At 43.3% G+C, this 21719-nt stretch overlaps 1 protein-coding gene across 1 annotated transcript; it reads left to right on the top strand.

Moving 5' to 3' along the window:
* Positions 1 to 8555: 8555 nt before the first annotated feature.
* Positions 8556 to 15347, top strand: LOC109741530 (uncharacterized). The gene is made up of 9 exons (XM_045229474.2): positions 8556 to 8757; positions 9910 to 10124; positions 10230 to 10304; positions 10481 to 10996; positions 11338 to 11685; positions 13635 to 13744; positions 13839 to 13888; positions 13989 to 14050; positions 14497 to 15347. Exons 2-9 carry the CDS (start codon positions 9954 to 9956, stop codon positions 14983 to 14985), a joined length of 1821 nt encoding a protein of 606 aa, XP_045085409.1. The 5' UTR covers positions 8556 to 8757; positions 9910 to 9953; the 3' UTR covers positions 14986 to 15347.
* Positions 15348 to 21719: the final 6372 nt, after the last annotated feature.

Here is a 21719-nt window from a genome sequence, read left to right as displayed (position 1 = left end):
GAATTTAGAGATTGTTTTTACATCATAATGAGTTATTACATCACGGGGTGAAAGAACCATGGACTAGTTTCAAGTGGATGTCCATCCACTTGAAACTAATCCGCGGTTCTTTCACCCAATGATATAATAAATATCATCATCATCATCATCATATCATTAACAACTTATCATCATAATACATCATTGTCATATAACACCTCCTCAAGATCATCGTTTCCATCAATGAGACATCACATAGCAAATTGGTCACTAGTCGTAATCACAAGTACTCCTCATCATCAACTCTAACACATTGTACCACATAATAAACATATTGTACCTCATAGGACCTACTACATTCTCTTAGGACCTACTATATTCTCTAAGGTAAAATAGCAAAAAACAAGATAGCCCCTGACTCTCCATTATCGAGAATGGAGATTATCATGTCTCCAATTCTTGCCTTTCGCTTAATGTTATTTCCAAGAACCTCCTTGCGAATGTCCAAACATTTTTTCCATTCTTTGATTAGCATGTGTTCACCGGTTTTAGAAATCCGATATGCACAGGTGAGCTCCTTAGATTGACCTGCTGTATGTTCAGAACTGCAAGGCAACCATTCTAATACATCAGATGAGGCAGACAATCCATCGGGATTTTCTGTTGAAAAACATAGTAATAACTTCGTAGTTAGCAATGATGTACTAGTTTTAGAAGTATGCAAAAGATGCACGGACGTCGTAATAGTAAAAAATCTTACCAGGGTATCTCCACAGAAGTTACTGTGGTTCAACACGTGCACTAGTAGCACGTATTCACCATAATTTGGAGGAGTTTGATAATAGGTATTGTAATTCTCAAGATAAGTACAATAAGCGATCAGATGACTTTTCTCCTTATAAGTTAATTCGGAGCCATCAGTGTAGTGGGTTTTGTCTACCATCTTCCGCACATTCTTTGAAGATTCAAAATAAGCTGTCAATGGAAATAAGCTGTCAACTATTTTGAAATAAAAAATATAAATTAGTTCATAACTATGTTTGAGAAACTCATATTGCGGTAGAATCGGAAGCGTATCAACAAGGACCCAAATGTCCATATTGTCTTGCTCGATGTCAGGATCACCAAGATCCATGGTGACAATCATACCCTTATAAAAACCATACATTTTGCAAAGTGCTTCCCAATTTTGGCAACCAAAATGGGTTACGCTCTGAGAATTGTACAGATTTACTTCAAAATCCATATCATGATGGGTCCTTAGGTGTATTTTCTTTGTTTCAAAATTTTCATGGTTTTCAAAACCCATCCTCTCCAAGACATAGCGTCTTGCATGGCATGGGATAAGCTAGTCGAATTGTAAAAGATGAAAATTAGACGTTGAAATAGTTGAAGTCATGCTTAATTACGAAAAAACACTTGTCGTTGTTGCGTACCGTTTCAACATCGAAGGTCTCCTCAAGCTTAATGCTGAAGCGCCGATCTTCGTCCAGCTCAAGGAACCTGTCGCATATACCTCGATCGTCGTGGCACCAGCTGCACTCCCTCGGGAGACTGTCGTCGTCTGAGTACGACATTTCCTACGTTCATAATTCAACGATGAAACTTGTACAAATAAATATATGTACTACAAAACCTAAATTAGATCATTATTTTTTGAGAAAATCCAGGCCACTCGATATTTCCTACATATTCTAGCACAAGTCATGCCAGAATTCACGGAAAAATCCGGCATGACCTTTGCTAAAAAAGGACATATCGAGCGCCTGAAATTTGCCGGAACAGAAATTAATCAACACTCCGGCAAAACATAGGCCACTCGGAGGTGTAACCTGAACATGACCGGCCACTTGGGCAACCACATATCCTATTTGAGCAACACAAGATATACATGGAGATTTGGCTGGTCTCACCTCGAGGTCGGAGGGGGTCGGTGACGGGGACGACGGCGGGGATGATGGAGGGGCTCCTTGGTTTCTGCAAAAGCAAAAACCCTATAAGTTATCACTAATACATCCCGAATAATTGTTTAACTAAAAAAATAACAACAAATATGAACTAGTTCTTACTAAATATAAACTTACTATAAATAGAAAAAAACTAGTTCTTTCTAAAAATAAAGTAGTTCAACTAGTTATATTAATTATCTTACTAAAAATACATTAGTTCTACTAATTCAACTAGTTTATTAATTTACTTACTAAACTAGTTCAACTAGTTTATTAATTTACTTACTAATTATTTTAAACACTTACTAAACACAGTAAACATAAACTACATTATACAATAGTTAACTAGTACCATCACTACTACTAATTAACATCTACTACTACTAAAAATCATTATCTATGAACCCTAAATTAACATCTAATACTACTAAAAAACATCTAGTACTAACTAAGCAGAGAGAAAGGGGGTGGGGGAGGGGTGGGGGGCTTACAGAGAGGGGAGAGACGGTGGCGGGGAGGTGCTCGGCGATGGAGAGGTAGGGGCAGCGAGGGAGGGCTCGGGATCGGGAGGCGGCGGGGGGGTTGGGGGAGGCGGCGGTGACGGTGAGGTCGAGAGCGGCGGTGAGGTCGAGAATGGAGGGCTGGGGGAGGCGGCGGCGACGGTGAGGTCGAGAGCGGCGGCGGGCGGCTGCAGTGAGGTTGAGGGCGGCCTCGGGCGGCGGCGGTGAGGGCAGGCTCGGGCTCGGGCGGCGGCGACAGAGGAGTAGGGGAACAGGGGGGAAGGAGGACTTAGCAAAATTTTGAGCGGGCGGGTGGTTAAGTCGAACTAGCAGCAGCGCACTTTAGGAAACGCGCTATAGCTAAAGTAGCTATAGCGCGTTTTACAGAAAAACGCTACTGCTAAGTCTAAGCATGCATAAAAAATATACATTGGTCATCATTGATCTTTTTGTGTAGAATCTAAGTAGTCAACATGAATCCTCACAGTCCTGTATAGGCACTGGTGAAGATTCATATTGCAGCCACAAATCCTACACATATAGTTCAATGAAGACCAAGTGCTCGAGGTAGTTTGAGAAGTAACATATTTAAGGTGGTGAACACCTTGTTCGCTTAGCAGTATGGGACTAAACTTAATTAGGTGCAACACTTAGCAGCAGCGAGTTTTGCTGAAAAACGCTGCTACTAAGTACTTTAGCAGCAGCGCGTCCAGGGAAGGGCGCTACTACTATATCTAGCCTGGAGGCAAATCCGTGGCAATTATAGTAGTAGCACTTGTTTCACCTAGAGCGCTACTGCTACCTAGTTATTAGTAGCGCGGTTTCGTTAAGCTCGCTACTGCTACGCCTGTTTTTAAACCGCGCTGCTGCTAAGATTCTGTGTATAAGATTTTCCCTAGTAGTGCTCGGAGCACCCCCCAGGCGCTTCTCCGGCCCACTGGATGTCTTCTGGTCCAAAAAATCCACAAAAAGTTTCGCTGCGTTTGGACTCCGTTTGGTATTGATTTCATGCGATGTAAAAAACATGCAAAAAACAGCAACTGGCACTTGGCACTATGTCAATAGGTTAGTACCAAAAAATGATATAAAATGACTATTAAATGATTATAAAACATCCAAGAATGATAACATAACAGCATGGAACAATCAAAAATTATAGTTACGTTGGAGACGTATCAATGACGATATTGTATTATATGAGTTATGTGATTTGGTGACCGAATGTTGTTCGGAGTCCCGGATGAGACCACGGACATGACGAGGAGTCTCAAAATGGTCGAGAGGTAAAGATTGATATATAGGATGATAGTATTCGGACACCGGAAGTGTTCCGGAGGGTACCGGGTATATATCGGGTCACTGGAAGGGGTTCCGGGCACCCCCGGCAAAAGATATGGGCCTTATGGGCCAAGATGGGAAACACACCAGCCACCAGGGCCTGGTGGGCCCCCCATATGGGCCGAACCAGAGGAGAAGGAAAAGAGGGGAAGGGAGAAGGAAAGGGGGGATTCGGCCTCCCCCTTCCTTCCCTCCTCCCTCCTCTTTCCTTCCTCCTCCGGTAAATAAGGAAGGGGGCGCTGACCTAGGAGGAACCCAAGTAGGATTCGGTCCTACTTGGGGCGCCTCCTGGCCTCTCCCCTCTCCCTCCCACCTATATATATGTGGGGGGTGCCCCTAGCACACACCAGACAATTGCCTAGCCATGTGCGGCGCCCCTTCCATAGTTTACACCCGGATCATATTCTTACGGTGCTTAGGCAAAGCCCTGCGAGGATCGCTTCACCATCATCGTCACCACACCGTCGTGCTGGCGGAACTCATCTACTACCTCGACCTCTTGTTGGATCAAGAAGACGAGGGACGTCACCGAGCTGAACGTGTGCAGAACTCGGAGGTGCCGTACGTTCGGTACTCGATCGATGGAGCGCGAAGAAAGTTCGACTACATCAACCGCGTTGTGAAACGCTTCCGCTTACGGACTACGAGGGTAAGTAGACACACTCTCTCCCTCGTTGCTATGCATCTCCATGGATAGATCATTGCGTGTGCGTAGAATTTTTTTTGTTTTCCATGCAACGTTTCCCAACATGGAGGACTGCACCTCTCCCCTTGCGATCCATCCCCCGTGCAAGTGCAAAAAACAACTCATAGAAATAGGATCATAAAGAAAGTGAACTCCGTTATCTGAAAGATAAAAGAAAGTGATATGCTTCTGAAAACACTCATGCCATTATTCTCCAGTAGAAATGAAGTATACATCTTAATCATGAAATAAACAAATATTTATCTTGACGCACTAACACAATAAACACCTGTTATTCTGATCCAATATAGGCAGAATAATTATTTCGTACTTGGTGTCAATTGGCATGTATATTCTATCTTAATGTTAAACTATATGAATTAACTTGGCATATACATCCGATAAAATGCTCTCGTTCTCACTAATGTGATGAAAGTCAGTAATTATACATAGTGGCAGAAAACATACTTATGGAGGCCGTCATTAAGCATCTGTAACTCAGGGTATGACCACTCCACAACCATTGGACCTCCATACTTTAGGCTCTGGCTAGAATCCAGAATCATGTTGGGTGAAGCAGTGGATACAATCATCGAAGGTGTAGTCTTCAACATTGCCAGATTACCATTTATCCCACTAGAAGTGTCCAGGCAAACAAGCATGGCTCCCGGCCCACTGGTGATTGCAGTCGTCTGAAATGAAACCACATGTTGGTCGAAGAATGAATGCGGAAACATGCTGTAGTGGTTAGGATCTGTTGACATCTACATGCCAGAAGAAATTTGGTGGTCCGGCTACAGCCTCGCAAACACTTTAGCAAGTTAAGGAAGAACGCTTGATTTTGCTACCAAACTTTCTTCTGCAATGAGGGGACAAATGGTGTAGCACACGTTACATCTCCATAGTGGCGCATCAACGGTGAACTCGGCATCCAGGGCTTCACAAACACATGAGAGTAATCATGGATGCCATCCAAACTACAAGATAATGTTCAAAGCTTTACTGAAAAAAGGCCACTCCTCTTCTACAAACAGTACCCAGATTTGAGAAGCTTCCAGACTACACTTTCTGCAGAAAAAATGAAGGGATCAATCTTATTATTATTGCTGCATATTTTTTAGGAACACGTAAGTGCTACTGCACACTTGCTTGAAATGTTGATAACATATCTCCAGTCAAAAAAAGGCATTTTCTTTCAAAAGCATATACTACTACAGGCTGCAACAACTCCTATATCATGCATGATGTCGATCTAAGTGCCAATGCAAAGATACGAATACATGAATGGACTGAATTAGCATTCCTTATCTGAAAAATGATTGAATTAGCTTCCTTTATATCTCAAAAAGGACTGAATTAGCTTCCTTTTTCTAAATTAGACAACTACATCAAGGTGATACAAATACAATTGAACCAACACCAGTTAATTTAGTAATCAGTCCTATCAACCTAAGCTATGCATGTCTGCCAAACACTAACCTTCACATCACTCATAACATTCTGACAAATTGCAATCAAATTGGCTAGATAGATAGATGTGCAGGGGGTAGGAAGAGGGGGTGGAGCTCACCACGTAGGGGTAGGAGGAGGGAGGAGCCATGAGGGCTCGTGCCTCATCCACCAGAGGAGGAGCTGCTGCTCGTCCATATTGGAGCAACGGACCTGTCGACCAGAGGAGCGGGAAGTGGAAGCCGACGATGAGCTTCTGCCAGCCAAAGGTGTTGGGGACGGCGCCATCTCCGCCCCGAGGTACGGCTAGCAGCATGCGGTGCGGCTAGGGTTCGCCGCTGGATGTGTTCATGCACCTGCTTGACCAAAAGCAGCAGCAACATGAGGGGAGGTGAGGGTCCAAGAGTGAATCGAAATGGGCGTACCTTGATGCCGCGGACGGCCGTCTCGGCGGCGCACGCTCCTCACCACGACGTCCTGGACCTCTCCGATGTGGCCTGATACGGCGCTCTCTCGCATGGTGCGACGGTCGCCTGTGCTGCCTCTGCCGAGGACCATGGAGAGGAGAGGGGGACGGGAGGGCGGGCTCGCTGTCGCGCGATGGGGGTGGCGGCTAGGGTGAAGGGGAGGGGGCGGCGGCGGCTCCTCCTCGCGTGAAGAGGAGAGGAAGCTAATTGTGAAGAGGAGAGGAAGCAGATTGGGGAGAAACCCCGGGGTTGGGCTTTTATACCTCATAGCGAAATTCAAAAAATGCCCTCATCGGGTCTGTTTATTAACAGACGGTGGCAACAGATATTTATCGTGGGGGTGAAACTGTTCATTGCTACAGGGCTGCGGTTCTGATCCGGCGCCCCAGATCGGTCGGGGGCTTGATCCGACGGCCAGAATTGCATCAAGGAAGCGAAATGAATGGCCGGATGTGCCAAATCGCCGAGAACGCACGGAAGCTGCTTCGGTTCTTGTTTTGAAATGGGACGGGGCATGGAGCCGTGGAATTGGGGAAAGCCGGAGGGCTGTGGTGGCCAGCAAAGCGGCCGATGCGCGGCGTGGTTTCAGCCGGCGGAATAATAGTATCGTTTACCACTTTCTCATACGAGGTAAACATTTAGGGCAGCGATCTGCGCTGGCGCACCGGCCCAATAGTTGGGCCGGTCGAGGCCTAGCCGTCCGATGCGGTTTGCATGGACCGTTAGATCTGCGCGCATACACGGACTGAAGCAACCGTTGCAGCAAAAAAGAACAGTTTTGTTGCGACCGTGTACGAACAGCCACAGCAAGGAAAACAGGGGAGCTGGATCCCCCCCGCGACTGCCCGTCCCCGATCCGTGACGGCGGCGGCTAGATCCGCCTGTTATTCGTTCCCCGCGGCCGAATCACGTCGACGAGGGGCTTCCCCACCTATCAAGCCGCCTTGGGATTGCTTCAATCATGTCTTACATACGTCATGACCTCCTTGCCGCCATGGATTTGGGCTCGAGCTCCGTTATGGCCGGTCGAGGTTGCAGCTCGCCGCGAGCCCGTAGCAGCTCACCGCGAGCCCGTAGCAGCTCGCCGGCGACCGGTTGCAGCATCCGCCCCTGCCCCCGTGCTGGATCTCGCCGCCGGAATTCACAGAAACCCGTGCTGGGTCGCAGCTTGGCCGTGATGGATGTAGCAAAACATTATGCCGGTTGTAGCAAAAAAGATGCTAGTTGTAGCAAAACCGCGACGCCGGCTGTGTGTTGTAGCAAAACGTGACGCTAGTTGTAGCAAAATGCTATGCCAGTTATAGTAAAAATCTATGCCGGTTGAAGCATGTAGCAAAACTGCAGCATTTTATCTTCTTCTTCCACCTCCAGCCGTCGCTAGTTGAAGCTTTCTTATTTTCATAGTGTCTAGCTGTAGCTTTCTCTCTCAATGGTTGGAGCTTTTTCCAACAACCGTTGAAGCTTTTCTATCAAAAGTTGTAGCTATTTTCTTTTTAGCAGCACTTGGTCAAGGCTTTTTGTGTCATTTCGGTTGAAGCTTTTTTAATCGAAGGATGTAGCATTTCATGTCAACGGTTGTAACTTTCCGGCGATGGCGCTGACCGCTTGTAGCTTTCTCTACATCCGGTTGAAGCTTTTCATCTAGGGGGATGAAGCTTTTTTTAAAACGGTTGCAACATGATGGGGGTGCGACGATTCTGCAGAAGCCTCCGGTGTCGACCTTCGCCGCCCGACTCGTCGGCGGCGAGGCAGAAGCACGAGACGTGTGGGAGTTGCAACCGCCGGGATGGGGATTGGTCAACGGGCTGCATCCAATGGCGAAACGGGCTGTAAAGCATGGCGGGGTGAGATCTACATCCATGGACGCGCGGGGGATTCAACCTTCCATGGCCGACGGCGAGATGTGGGCGCCGGCGCTGCAGGAGATGAGGATGAGGGCGAGATCCGCGAAGCTGCGAGACAGGAATGAGACGAGATTCGCGAGGTCCGCAGCGTCACGTGGTTGCTCGCGACTGGATCGCGGCGTGCGCGCGTGGACTGGACCGGCCGAAGCTTGGGCCGGTGCCCCGGCCCCAAACATTTACTGGTTAGCATTTTAGAAAGAAGACTGCGGCCTTTCCGTGCGTGCCCATACCCACCGGCCATCGGTCTCCACTCCACCCGTGACCCGTCCGTCCGAGCCCAACATAATAATGGACTAGACCCACCTTTCCTCTCCCTCACCCGAGTCTCCACCTCTCCTCCTCGTCACCGCCGACGCCGGAATCCCCACCCCACCCCTTCTCGCTCGCTCGCGTGTCGCCGCCGCCGTCGCCATTCACCTTCTTCCTCATCGCGCCCCTGCTGTGTCCACCCCTCCCGCATCCACCCCGTCATTGGGTTTTCATCGGGTACGGGGTTATTTTCATCCGGCGACCCCACCGACCCTGCTTCAGGGTTTCTGGACGCCGTCTAGATCCGCCCCCGATTCAGCGGTTCTACGCACGAAAGCTAAAATCTTTGCATTCCGTTTTCTCGCGGTTGTGCTTGGTTGCATTTTTGTATAAAAAAAGAACAGTTTTTTTGTTGTTGCTTGTTTGTTTGCAAAAGCCCTTCTCGGGGAAATTTAGCACGCTCTTTCTGCTTTCAAGTTGGGATCTGCAGCTTTCTGGTTTGCAGCCCACGGTGGCGGCCACTAGCTACTCCGAATTTCATTTACTGCGGTTCCTTTTACCGGATTGTTGCTGGAACCCCCAAGGGTTTTCTTCTCACAAGTTCATTTCGTTCATGGTGCTTGAATGGAAATATACTACTAGTGGTTCCTAACTGATAAGTATCACCGATAATTGGTGTCCCATGAAAAATAAATAGCTTTATTTAAGCTTCACACTTGTTTCTGTGCGGAAATGATGCCTGTATCTGTATATTGGTTAATTTGTTCAACTTCCACAATTGCTATGCATGTAGGCTTTAATCAAGTTATGTGCCAGAACTAGTGCTACGCACCGAGCGGAATGCTTACATCTAGTTCACTTGGCATATGCCTAACCTACGTGTTAACTTCATGTTATATGCGGATCAGGAAAGAGCTTTTTTTATTTACTTTGCAGGACATGTGTTGATTTTGTTTAGAAATACGATGCTGTGGTTTGACATCATTGTCTTCGACATCAGTGCTTGAACGATGCTTACAGTGTCAAATTTATTTGACAAAGTACAGTAGTATTTCTCAATTGAATCAATTAGCACTAGCAGTTTGTAGGAACAAAAGCCATTTCAGTGTTGAAGCAGTTATGAATGAAGTTTGCAATGCCTTACTGTAAAATTGTGCACAATACAGCACTTCCATATTGTATTACTTGTAAGTCTTTTTCATGAAATATGTTTTTTTAACCTAACTGATGAGATTGCCACATTTGACATTTATGTGAAGTTTGGAGGTTTCTCTGAAAATTCTAGCATCCCAATTTCGTATTGCTCCACCATCTCTTAAAAAATGTTGAATCAAACTAGGTGTGAAACTGATTTGGGATGCAATTCCTGGTTGGTTAAACTCTTTTCAGCCAAACAAACAGTGGATCTGGAATTCCAGGCCAGTTCGGCAGCAATGGATAAAACACACAAGGAGGAGGCAGTGAAAACCACATGCCATGAAGACACTACCAGTACTGATGGATCAAGCACGGATGAATACGATCCATGGAATCCTCCGTATCCTCCTCCATGCCCTCCTGCTGTTGAAAATAGCTTAAGTGACTCTATCCGTTTAGCAGCTAAGGTGCAGTAATTAACCAACTTTCTTTTTTAACTTTATGGCATTTCTATCTTATCATGTTTGCTTTCCCTAGTATAGCTCTTGACGCCCCCCTCCCTCTCTTTGCAGTGGTTACGTGAGAAAGAAGCTGCAGTTGGTGCCGTCAGAGCATCCAGTATAATCTTCCCAGAACGCATCCCTAAGGTTCTCTGCATTTGAAAAAAAAATCATTTGGTTATTTACTTTTTCCCCTGCAGTATTTTTTGTGTGCGCTACTTATGCAATATTTTTGTTTTGTTGTCCTATAGTGCACTGCTTATTTCATTTTGCTTTGCTAATCGGATAACTGATTTCCTTTCACCTCTTTTGATCCTGATTAGGAGGTGAATCATCTCTTCCATGATAAAGTGCACCATTTGGCACCTATCCTGGATAAGGATAGCGTCCGGCGCTTTCTCAGCTATATGGAGAGGAATGGGCAGGGCATGCGATGGGGTTCGATCATCACCCCAGAGGCTTTGAACCATATGATTTCACAAGATGCGGTGAAATGTGTCAAAATTGTCTTGGAGGGCCAGGCACCTGAGCTTGATGGGTGCCGAGCCGGTCCCAACTGCATGAACCAGTATGGGTACTATCCCCTCCATCGAGCTGCTGAATTTTTTTCGGTTGACATGATTCAGTTGCTCGTCCGCCACGGCGCGTCCGCCAATCTACGCACAGCCGGTGCTGAGGTCATCGAGGGCCTTCTCCCACTCCATGTTGCAGTCGAGAACACGTGTATGCATAAGTATCTGGAAGACAGTCTGTTTCCTAACCACGAGCATCGGGATTACAGTGAGGCAGATGCCAACTTTATCTTCAAGCTCATCCATCTTCTGTGCCTACCTGAAATGGTTTGTCTCACATCCACCCCTTAACAATTTACTACTCCAGCATAGCAAAGTCACATACTTATAAATAACTGACGTAGCAATAATACTAAAGGAACCTTAAATTCCTAAATCTCCATTTTTCATAGTCGGAATTGTTTTCTGTGCTGTAGTGACATTTTTTAGCCTTTGACTCTTTGTTGAGAGAAAACAAACTCTATTTTGTTCTTAACAAAGAAAATAAGGTTGTGGTTTTATTAAGATTGTTGTTGAGAACATAGTTTTAAGTTAATCAGCACTACAGTCTTACCTATAAATAAATTCTAAAAGACTCAGTTTTTGGTCTGTGCTGGTGATTTTTGCAGAAGATCTTCTTGGATACGACTCGGCTGATTGCAAAATACACAGATAATCTATTGGATGAGCTGTGGAATTACATAAAAGAGGGAAAGCTTGCCGAGACAGCCGTTTTGCTCATGGCAGCTCAAGAGCAGATACGCATGGGAACTTCTCGCAAGAGAAATGGAGATAGTAAGCCAGATGGGTTTGCTAATATCTGTGACCGTATTTGGAACAACAATATTGCTTTGCAGTCTGAGAAGGGTCAACAAGTGGAGGCAAGGATAAAGCTTAATAATATGGCATTGATGCTTGTTCATGTAATTTCCAAAGCTGGTGAAGGTCTTGATTCATACATTCAGAAGCATCTAGAGGTACCATTCTGTTGGTGCTTGCAGTTATAATTCCTTGATTTTCTCTGTTTTACAAAAATTGTATATGTTGGTGAGGTATAAGCATTGGCTTTTTGGTAATTCCTGCATTATCTGATCAATATTATTTTTCTAGAAACACTGAACAAAATTTGTAATGTATCTACTTATTATAGGCTCAGTCAAGAATGTAAGATTTGTTTGGGGTCATTGGCAGTAAATACAGTTTGTAAAATGACTTTGAAAATATGAAGTTCATTTTGAGTCCCTCCTTCACGAAAACTTCTCTTGAGAATTGTGGTTCAAATTAGCGTTAAGTGTGGTTGATGCAGCTGGTGTTCGCCTAGCGCTGCATAGGCGCTTCGTCTTACAGTTTTGTTTATCGGTGTATTTGGGGTGCCTAGGCAGTTGTGCAGCTTTGGCTGTCAGGGGTGTATTTGGTTTGTTATATGTTTTTTAGGAACACAGTACATACGCAGACACACACTCACTCCTATGAATGCACGCATGCACACCCTACCCCTTTGAGTACATCCGAGACACTGAGGTGGCAGATCTTGAGATTGATGGAAGTCGCCATGGGTGCCTTGTAGTTGACATGCACGCTATACCACTGAAAGAGTATTCCACTACCTTCTGTTAATATGCTAGTAATACATTGAAACCTACTGTTAGCATCGCACTGAAGTTACGAAAATCAGCGTCACGTTTTCCATAGGAGCTAATTGTTACTCCCTCCGTCCGGAAATACTTGTCATCAAAATAGACAAAAGGGGATGTATCTAGACGTATTTTAGTTCTAGTCTTCTAGATACATCTCTTTTTATCCATTTTGATGACAAGTATTTTCGGACGGAGGGAGTATCTTGCATTGTGCTAAATGTTATTGTTCATGGTGCATGAGTAGAGAACATCTGCTAGTGTCATTGCTCCTGATATACTACCTCCGTCCTGGTTTATTAGTCCCCTTCGTATTGTGTGCCAACTGCCAGAGTTTGACCTTAAATTTTACTAACAAAATGTTAGTGCATGTCATAAAAAAAATATAATTGAAAACTATGTTTGAATACGAATCCAACGATATAATTTTTCGTGACATGCATTAACATTTTGTTAGTTAAATCTCTAGTTAAAATTTGGCACAAAATACAAAGGGGACTTATAAACCAGGACGGAGGTAGTAATTTGTAGATGCTTGGCACATATAGTGATCAAATAAATAATTGTATGCTCATCTTGCTATTTCATAGGGTTTTGTTCAATTTCTGTTGGAATAAGAACAGCAGGGGAGGACTGAACTCAATATATACTAAAAGTTGAAACAAATAGGAGTAGGAGATTTGTTACAAAAATAAAGTTGCCAAGGACAGACAACAGCTTACAAAGCTCATTGTCCAAAAAAAGGACAGATAATCATAATAGTAAATGTTCCCTTCCTTTTTGGAGTAGTCTGCAAGCCATCTAAGTGCAGGTGTGTATAGCAACTTCCTTTTGTAATGAAGAGGCAGAGCACCTGCTGGTTTCTTCGGAAAAAGAAGTCTTGTCTAGTTTACACAAACTCTGGGCAATCAGTGATTCACAGCTTCACATGTGATGAAACCTGTCTAGGCTGTTACTTTCAGTTAGATGGCGTGGACAATATGAACACACCACTCTTTTAAAAGCCAAAACTAAACAATTGGGGCAAATTTGGGAAACTAAACAAAATAATGCCGTATATCTAATTAACCCAAATAACTAAGACAAAATGTGTGTTCTGTACATGTATTGATGTCGTAAAAAATACATCCATTCTACAATGTTATTAGTGTTCTTAAGTTTTTCTTTGGCCTTTCCACTTGTATTATATTAATATACTGTTACCACTGCAAACAATTCTTTCTGTCGTATCTCAGTCGTCATGATTCATGGTGCTCATGACATATATCTCATAAGTTAAAATGGTCGTGCAGGTGCCGTATTTCATGCAGGTGCCCCATTTGGAGGTCATTGAACGTGTCTCGTTGATTCTCAAGGATAATGGTTTTTGTCCTACTAGTGAATGGACAGAAATTGGAAACCTGTACGTTTTGGTCAAGGACTATGTTTTGTATACATAGTTACATACACAACTGATATGATCTTTATTTAATTATTTCTTCCACTTGTTCTTGAAGCTGCCCCTATGAGGATGTGTTGTCCAGTGAGGATATACCTAACAAATCTGGTACGTATCTGTGTGTATTGATTGAAGCATTTCTTTGAAGCTGTGAGGGGAAAAAATAACCCTAAATATTTTTTGTTGGATATGATATGATGAAAATCAGGGGAAAGTGACACAAACAGGGAAGCTCTAGAAATGGATTATCTACAGACAGTAGTGAATAAGGTAAATATACAAAAACATCATCTCCGAAGATTTATTTGTTTGATTTTGATGACTACATAGAATTTGGATTATTCAAGCTGAATTATCTGACACTGAAGAGCTATCCAATCTGTGATAAAATTCTGTCTTAATGCTTCTCTCTCTCATGCTAAAATACGATTGGATTGGTGACATAACGCAGCCAATCCTAGAATGTAGATGTACTAGCAAATCTCATGCAGCATACTCATTCAGAAGCTTAACGTGTTAGTTAAAGATGCTTTGTGGTTTGTTGTACCTTTAGTCAATAAAATCTCACTCATTAAACTAAATTATGTGTAGGTTTAGTGATATTACATCTCCATAATCACATTATGTAATATTCCAAGGCAGTGCTGCTGGCAGGTTTCACTGTTTGATGTTTTGAGGTTTCTAACATTCAGATGTTCTTTTGATGTTCGAGCCAGGCCACAAGAAAGAGAAAACCAAGACGATGGGAGCTCAAACTCGCCAGGAGAAGCTTCTTCCCATGGTGGAGATCAGTGTTATCTGCCCGGTCTAAAGTCAAGATCATCCCCCACAAATGGGCACGTCCTTCTGAATGCTTGGATCTCGAGATGGCTTGGAAGAAACCTACTCAAGGCTTGGATGGTGAGACAGCTTCGAAGAAGGAAACCGTCGAGGATGGGTCTGCTGCTGCAGGTCACGGCGTTAAGGGCCGATTTCCCATGGTGGTATATAGTAGCAAGCCCGGTGAGCTGTTTACTACAATACCGCTTGCTGATATACCCAAATACATGAAGCAACAACAGAGAAGGCAATCCAGAAGGCTGTTTAGTACAGCGGTTAATTATCAGCCCAGGATGGTGATTGGTACAGGAGTGAATCCTCAACCCGGAAGAAGGCTGTTTGGTACAGCGGCATTGATGCTGCTCAAAGTGTTGAAGAAGGCATGAGGAGTAGTATAGAAAGGTAAGGCCACCTTGAATGCTGGTTTTCTTGTTCAAATTTGTGAGCATGCATGGTCTCGTGCTAGGGAACGTACATATATATGGTCATCTGATGCACCTTAGGTCTGAACAAATCGAAGCATCTGCAGATTAGCCCCCGGTTATGTATGCGCCAGTCATCTTATGGTCGTGTTTTTTGTCTGCGCATGCTGGTCGCGGCGGTGATGGTTGGGTCATCATCTTCCTGCCATCAAGTTGTCTATCATATCGTCCTGTGCATGTTTTTGTCTCAAAGGTCGGATGATTGTTTTGCGCATGACGTAACCTTGTTCAGAGTCATGATGAAGTACTGATGTCCTAAATTAAAATGAGCCATGCCTGGCAGACCCACGCTAGCTAGTGCAAGGCACCTACCTAAGTACTACGTAACAAAGACTTGTGTGCTTGTACTGTTTGTAATGCTGCTGCGGAGTACATCCCGTGTTTGCTAATTCTTGAATTCCTCCAGTCTTGAATTCCTGTGCTTGCCGCTAGGAGAAAGGAACTTTCTTTCTTGGAAGAGGAGAAAGAAAGGTGACCTCATGTGTGCCGCTAGGAGCGCTTCTCCCGCCGACGACCTTGGTTTATGGCAAAATAGCTTAGCGGCTAGTGCTACCCTAACCTTGGTGTCAGGCCTGAAGACAGCTACTGTCGATATATTCAGTCACTGGGAGTTTCAGAAGACTCGTCGCGAGCCGTCAATTTCTCGCCTATATAACAGTTGGGCTGTGGCTGAGGAGCTGGATATGACGAGTTCTGTGAATCATTTGCCTCTGGGCTAAAACTCTATACAATATCTATATAGGACCGAGGCGATTCGCCATAGCCAAACCCTAAATTCCCCTTTCATATTTCTGAATTGCTAGTAGGTCCTGACAAATTGGTATTAGATGCCAGCGATTCTCGGCGGAGGCGTATGAGGGTGACAGAAATTTCCCCATAGATTGGTGATGCCCACCCTTTCCCCACCCTTCTTCGTTTTCGGCGGTGCTGTTATACGGCAGCGGGGTTGAGGCGTTGGAGGCGGTGTGGTGTGGAGGCGCATGTGGCAGTGAGAATTAGGGCACAAATCGGTAGAGCAGGGGCGGTTGATCGATACTCTGTTCGATCGGTAAAATTCCGCGCCCGAGTGCTGATCCGTGTGCTTTTGGAGGCGTGGATCGTGGCGGCGGCTGGATCTGAGGTGAGGGAAAGGTTGTTGGTGTTCCAGGGTAAAATTCCTCACCCGTACCTGAGATCAAGGAGATGGGGCGCGCGAAGACGATCGATGAGGCGGATCTTCAAGAAGTTCTCTCTCTGCGAGATGACTTTGGTGTTCTTTAGAAGGACAGTTCGCTGATGCGATTGGAAGTATCCAAGTTGCAAGGAGACGTTCGGTCCATGAGTTCCAAACAAGGTGAGATATCTCTCCAAGTTGGGGGAATTGAGAAGGCAGTACTGGATTTGGGCAAACAACTCTCTACTATAAGTGCAGTTCTGAAATCAATTGCTCAGCCAAATGCCCAGGCACCATCAGGCCCAGATCAGCCTAGTACTAGTCATGTGGTACATTCTCCCACTCTGCAACAGGAACAAATCCTAGATCAGCAGGCCAGAAACGATGCTCTGAGAAAACAGTTGGAACTAGAAAGGGAGAAAACTCGACAAGCAGAAGAATTACATCTGCAAAATTTACTCCCCATCAGAGTTCAACGACCTCCTATTCCTCCTGGGTACGATAATCAGCAAAGAGCTGATAATCTTAGTGTTGTGGGTACTCCTGTAACTGCAAGGGAGGCAGGTCACACCCCTGTTTTTAACAAGTTTTACCAGCCAAACAAGGACAGGCAACTATGGCAAGGATATTTCAAAACTTATTAACAAGACTTCCCTAGGTTTCTAGGAGGGGAGCTCCTACTCCGCGCCTTCAGCGCCAACTAACCAACTGGCGCTCGCAGCAGCGGCTTGCTAGGCCGGCCCACGAACGTGTAACGCCAGTGGACAAAAAATCCTAAAAAAGGTTGCAGCACCAGAATTCGAACTCACGCCTTTGCTTTCTACACCCGCTTGGCTAACCAGTAGAACTACCTAGCACTTGTGGTCGGTACTGCCTCGACACTGATGTGGAGGGGCTTGTTTTATCCCATTCCTTCTATATAGTAAACTACGCACACTCGTGCGTACTTGAGAAAAAAATATTTAAGGACACGGCTGCGTGGTTCCAAAAAACGAAAGTTCACATATTAATAAAAAGTTTGTGAATTTTTTCAAAATAGAAAAGGCTCACGTATTAAAAAAAATCACAAATAATGAAAATTGTTCACGAAATTTAAAAAAGATCACTAATTTAAGAAAAATTCGTGAGTTTGAAAAAAGTTCACAGATTTGAAAAAGTTCACGTGAAACAAAAAGAGTTCAAGAAAATTGAATAAAGTTCACTGATTTGAGAAAAAAGTTCATGAATTTAAAAACAATTTCATCAATATTTTAAAAAAGTTCATCACATTGAAAGAAAGTTCATCGTTTTTAAAAAAAGTTCATCGAATTTGAAAAGAAGTTCATCGAATATGAAAAAAGTTCATCAAATTTGAAAAAGTTCATCGAATTTTGAAAAAAGTTCATCCAATTTAAAAGAAGTTCATCGAATTTAAAAATAAGTTCATTGATTCTGAAAAAAGTTCATCGAATTTATAAAAAAACCGCGCACTAAAGAAAACAAAGAAAGATGAGAAAAAAGGAAAAAGAATAAAAAAACTAAACTGTAGAACGAAGTAAAAAAAAGAGAAAAACAAGCTAATTGTTCAGTCACGGGCGCGTGCCTAAATGGGACGCGTGTTCGAATCCCCGTCGACGCACACATTTTGCGTTTAAAAATATAGGAAAAAAAAGCAACGGAACGGGTCGGCCCAATAAGAAACGCCTGCAAGCGCTCGTTGGTGAACCGGTGCATAAGCGCCAAATAGGATATGCATTCAAGGAGAGGATCCAGTAGGATGGATTAGGCAGTGTAACAAGTACTTTCAAATATCTACAGCAACAGAGGATTACAAGGTTTCATTAGCTCAGTTGTATATCATTGGAGAGGCTGATGTTTGGTTGAGGAGATCAGGTTTGCTCAAGATACAATTAACTTGGAAACAGTTTTGTGCTGAGCTCATCAAAATATTCTCAGAGCAAGGGTCTTATGATTTAACTGAAAAATTCAATTCAGTTAAACAGTTAAATACTTCTGTGTCTGAATACACAAAGCTCTTTGAAGATCTGATGGCAGATGTGCAGGAAAAAAATCCTGAGCTCAGTGAGTTGTGGTTTGTCAGATGTTATGTCAATGGGCTCAGAGAGGGCATCCAAATCAGACCATTGAGACCTCAAACTCTGACAGATGCATACTGGTTGGCCAAAGACATTGAACCTTGCTATCCACCTACCACTTCTGTACCTAAAAAACAAGGTGTTCCTTATGCAAATTTCTATCAAAAAATTCCAGCTGGGAATTCAGTGAAACAATCTACATTTGTACCATATACAACTGCACCACAACTACCAATCAGACATGCTGAAGTGAGTAATACCAGTAATCCGAAAATTAGGAAAGTGGGAGAATGTTGGAAGTGTGGAGATAAGTGGATGCATGGACACAAATGCAAGTTAGTTCCCAGTGTACATCTTATGCAACAGGAGAATGAAGAGCATATACTTCAGGACAATGAGGAAACAAATCCACAACAAACTGAAATTGTTGCAGAGGAAGAACATGCTATGCTTATTTCGGCATTTGCTATGGGCCAGCAGCTACCAGTGCCAGCACCTACTGTGGTTATACATATCAATGGAAAACGATCTATAACTTTACTAGATTCTTGTAGTACTTCTCAATTCTCAATCATGAATTTGCAATTAAATCTAATTGCCAATTACTACCAGTGAAGCCTAGAGTTATTGCTGTTGCTCGAGGAGGTACATTTTTGTCCACGTAGTTCCTCAATGTGAGTTTCAGTTAGGGAAAATGAAATTATCTCACAACTTCAGAGTGTTATCTCTACCCAGTCATGATGCTATACTGGGGTACGATTAATTTACTGCTGTCAGTCCAATTGCTTTCGATATTCCAGCAAACAAATTCAGTTTTACTGTTCAAGGACAACAAACTGTAATAGCTTCTATGTTTACTAAATCTGAGAACATCATAGAAGTTCCATCAGAGAAAATGAACAAGCTATTAGATAAAGGAGTGGAAGTGTTCTTGTTGCAAGTACATAATATCTTGATGGATGCACCAGAATATTTCAAAACACCTCCACAAGTACAAAAACTTCCATTGGAGTATGAAAATTTGTTTGAAGAACCAAATGCTCTTCCTCCTCATAGAGCATTGGATCACAAAATGACCTTAGTGGTTGGTGCAACTCCTCCTCAAGTGAGACCTTATAGAGTTCCCTAGCATCAGAAGCAAGAAATGGAAGACCAGATAAAGAAATTATTAGCTGCTCACTTGATAAGACACATCCAAAGTCCTTATGTAGCCCCTGTGATATTGGTTAAAAAGAAAGATGGATCTATGAGGCTTTGCACCGATCTCAGAAAACTAAATTCCCTGACTATCAACAATAATTTTCCTATTCCTGTCATAGAAGATTTGCTGGATGAATTGCATGGAGCAAAGTACTTCTCCAAACTAGATTTAAGATCAGGGTATCATCAAATAAGAATGAGTCCAGAAGATATACATAAAACTGCTTTCAGAACATATTTGGGGCATTTTGAATACCTCGTTATGCCATTTGGGTGATCCAATGCCCCTGACACATTCCAAGAGCTTATGAATACTATCTTTGGCCCTTATCTGAGAAAATTTGTTTAGTATTCTTTGATGATATACTCATCTACAGCAAGGATCTCAAGGAACATTTGGAACATATCAGAGTAGTAATGGACACTTTGAGAGAACATTCTCTATCTGCTAAACTATCCAAATGTGTTTTTGCTGTGAAACTTGTTGAATATTTGGGACATGTTATCTCTGTTGAAGGGGTGGCTACTGATCCCAAGAAAATTTCTGCAATTGCCAAATGGCTAACTCCTGATAATGTCACTAAACTCAAAAGTTTTTTAGGTTTGGCTGGTTATTATAGAAGATTTATCAAGGGATATGGTATGATAGACCATTGCATGATGTGTTGAAGAAAGGTCAGTTTTCTTGGCAACCAGAGCAGGATCAAGCCTTCAAATAATTACATCAAGCTTTGATATCTGCTCCAGTATTAGCCCTACCAAAATTTTCTCAGCCGTTTGTGCTCGAAATTGATGCTTCTAGCAGGGGAATAGGAGTTGTCTTAATGCAACAAGGCAGACCTATTTCTTACTACAGCTCTGCTCTCTGTCCTAGAAATGCAGCCCTGTCTACATATGAGAAAGAGGCCCTGGCTATCCTAGAAACTTTGAAGAGATGGAGACACTATCTGTTGGGAAATAATCTGTCAATCAAGACTGATCAACAGTCCCTGAAGTTTATTACTGATCAAAAGATTACAGAGGGAGTGCAACAAAAATTGATGATGAAATTACTGGAGTTTAATTTCACAATTCAATACAAAAAAGGAGTTCACAATAGAGTGGCAACTGCTCTTTCTAGGGTCCTTCCTAGTTGTATGACATTATCTGTTGTGACTCCAAAGTGGGCAGAAGAATTGGTAGAAAGCTACCAACTAGATCCTAACAGTAAATTACTGCTGGAAAACTTACTGCTAGGAAATGGTGCTGCCAGCAGTGATTATACACTGCATGCTGGAATTATCAGATATAAGGGAAATATATATGTAGGAAACCTGCCAAACCTCAGGAACAAGCTACTGATGGCACTACATAGTTCACCAATGGGAGGACACTCTGGAAATAGGGCTACATATCACAGAGTTAAGAGCATTTTTTACCGGCCTGGCCTCAAATCAGCAATGGTAACTTTTATTGCAGCTTGTCCTGCTTGCCAAAAAGGTAAACATGAAAACTATTTACAACCAGGACTGTTGGATCCAATGCCAGTGGCTAATATGGCATGGCAACATATTTCCATGGATTTTGTGGAAGGTCTCCCAAATTCCAAAGGCGAAGATGTGATTATGGTGGTAGTCGACAGATTTATAGAATACTCCCATTTTATTCCATTATCTCATCCATACACAATCCTCAGTGTAGCTCAAGCATTTGTGGACAATATCATTAAACTGCATGGGCCTCCTAAAATGATCATCTCAGATAGAGATAGGATATTTACTAGCAAGTTGTGGAAAGATATATTTGCTGCTCTGAAAGTAGAACTTAGATACATTACTGCTTATCATCCCCAGAATAATGGTCAGACTGAAAGGATCAATCAATGCCTTGAAACTTATCTAAGATGTATGACTACTGATGCTCCTACTAAGTGGTTATCATGCATGGCTGTCTTTGGCTGAATACTGGTGTAATTCTACCTACCACACTACATTGAAGATGTCACCATTTCAGGCTCTTTATGTGTTCCCTCCCTTAATTAGTGAGCTTGCAATCCCTGGTCCTGGTGATACAGAAGCTCAAGAATTACTTGCATCTAAGCAACAAATGTTAGAGCAACTCAGGGAAATCTGGTACAAGCTCAAAACAGAATGAAAAAGTATGCAGACCTCAAATGAGTGGAAAGATCCTTTCAAGTGGGAGAGTTGGTATATCTGAAAATGGCTCCTTAT

Source organism: Aegilops tauschii, chromosome 1 (genome assembly GCF_002575655.3).
Source record: "Aegilops tauschii subsp. strangulata cultivar AL8/78 chromosome 1, Aet v6.0, whole genome shotgun sequence".
Lineage (NCBI taxonomy): Eukaryota > Viridiplantae > Streptophyta > Magnoliopsida > Poales > Poaceae > Aegilops > Aegilops tauschii.
Note: the sequence above shows the minus strand (reverse complement) of the source record. Positions and strands in the feature narration are given on the sequence as shown.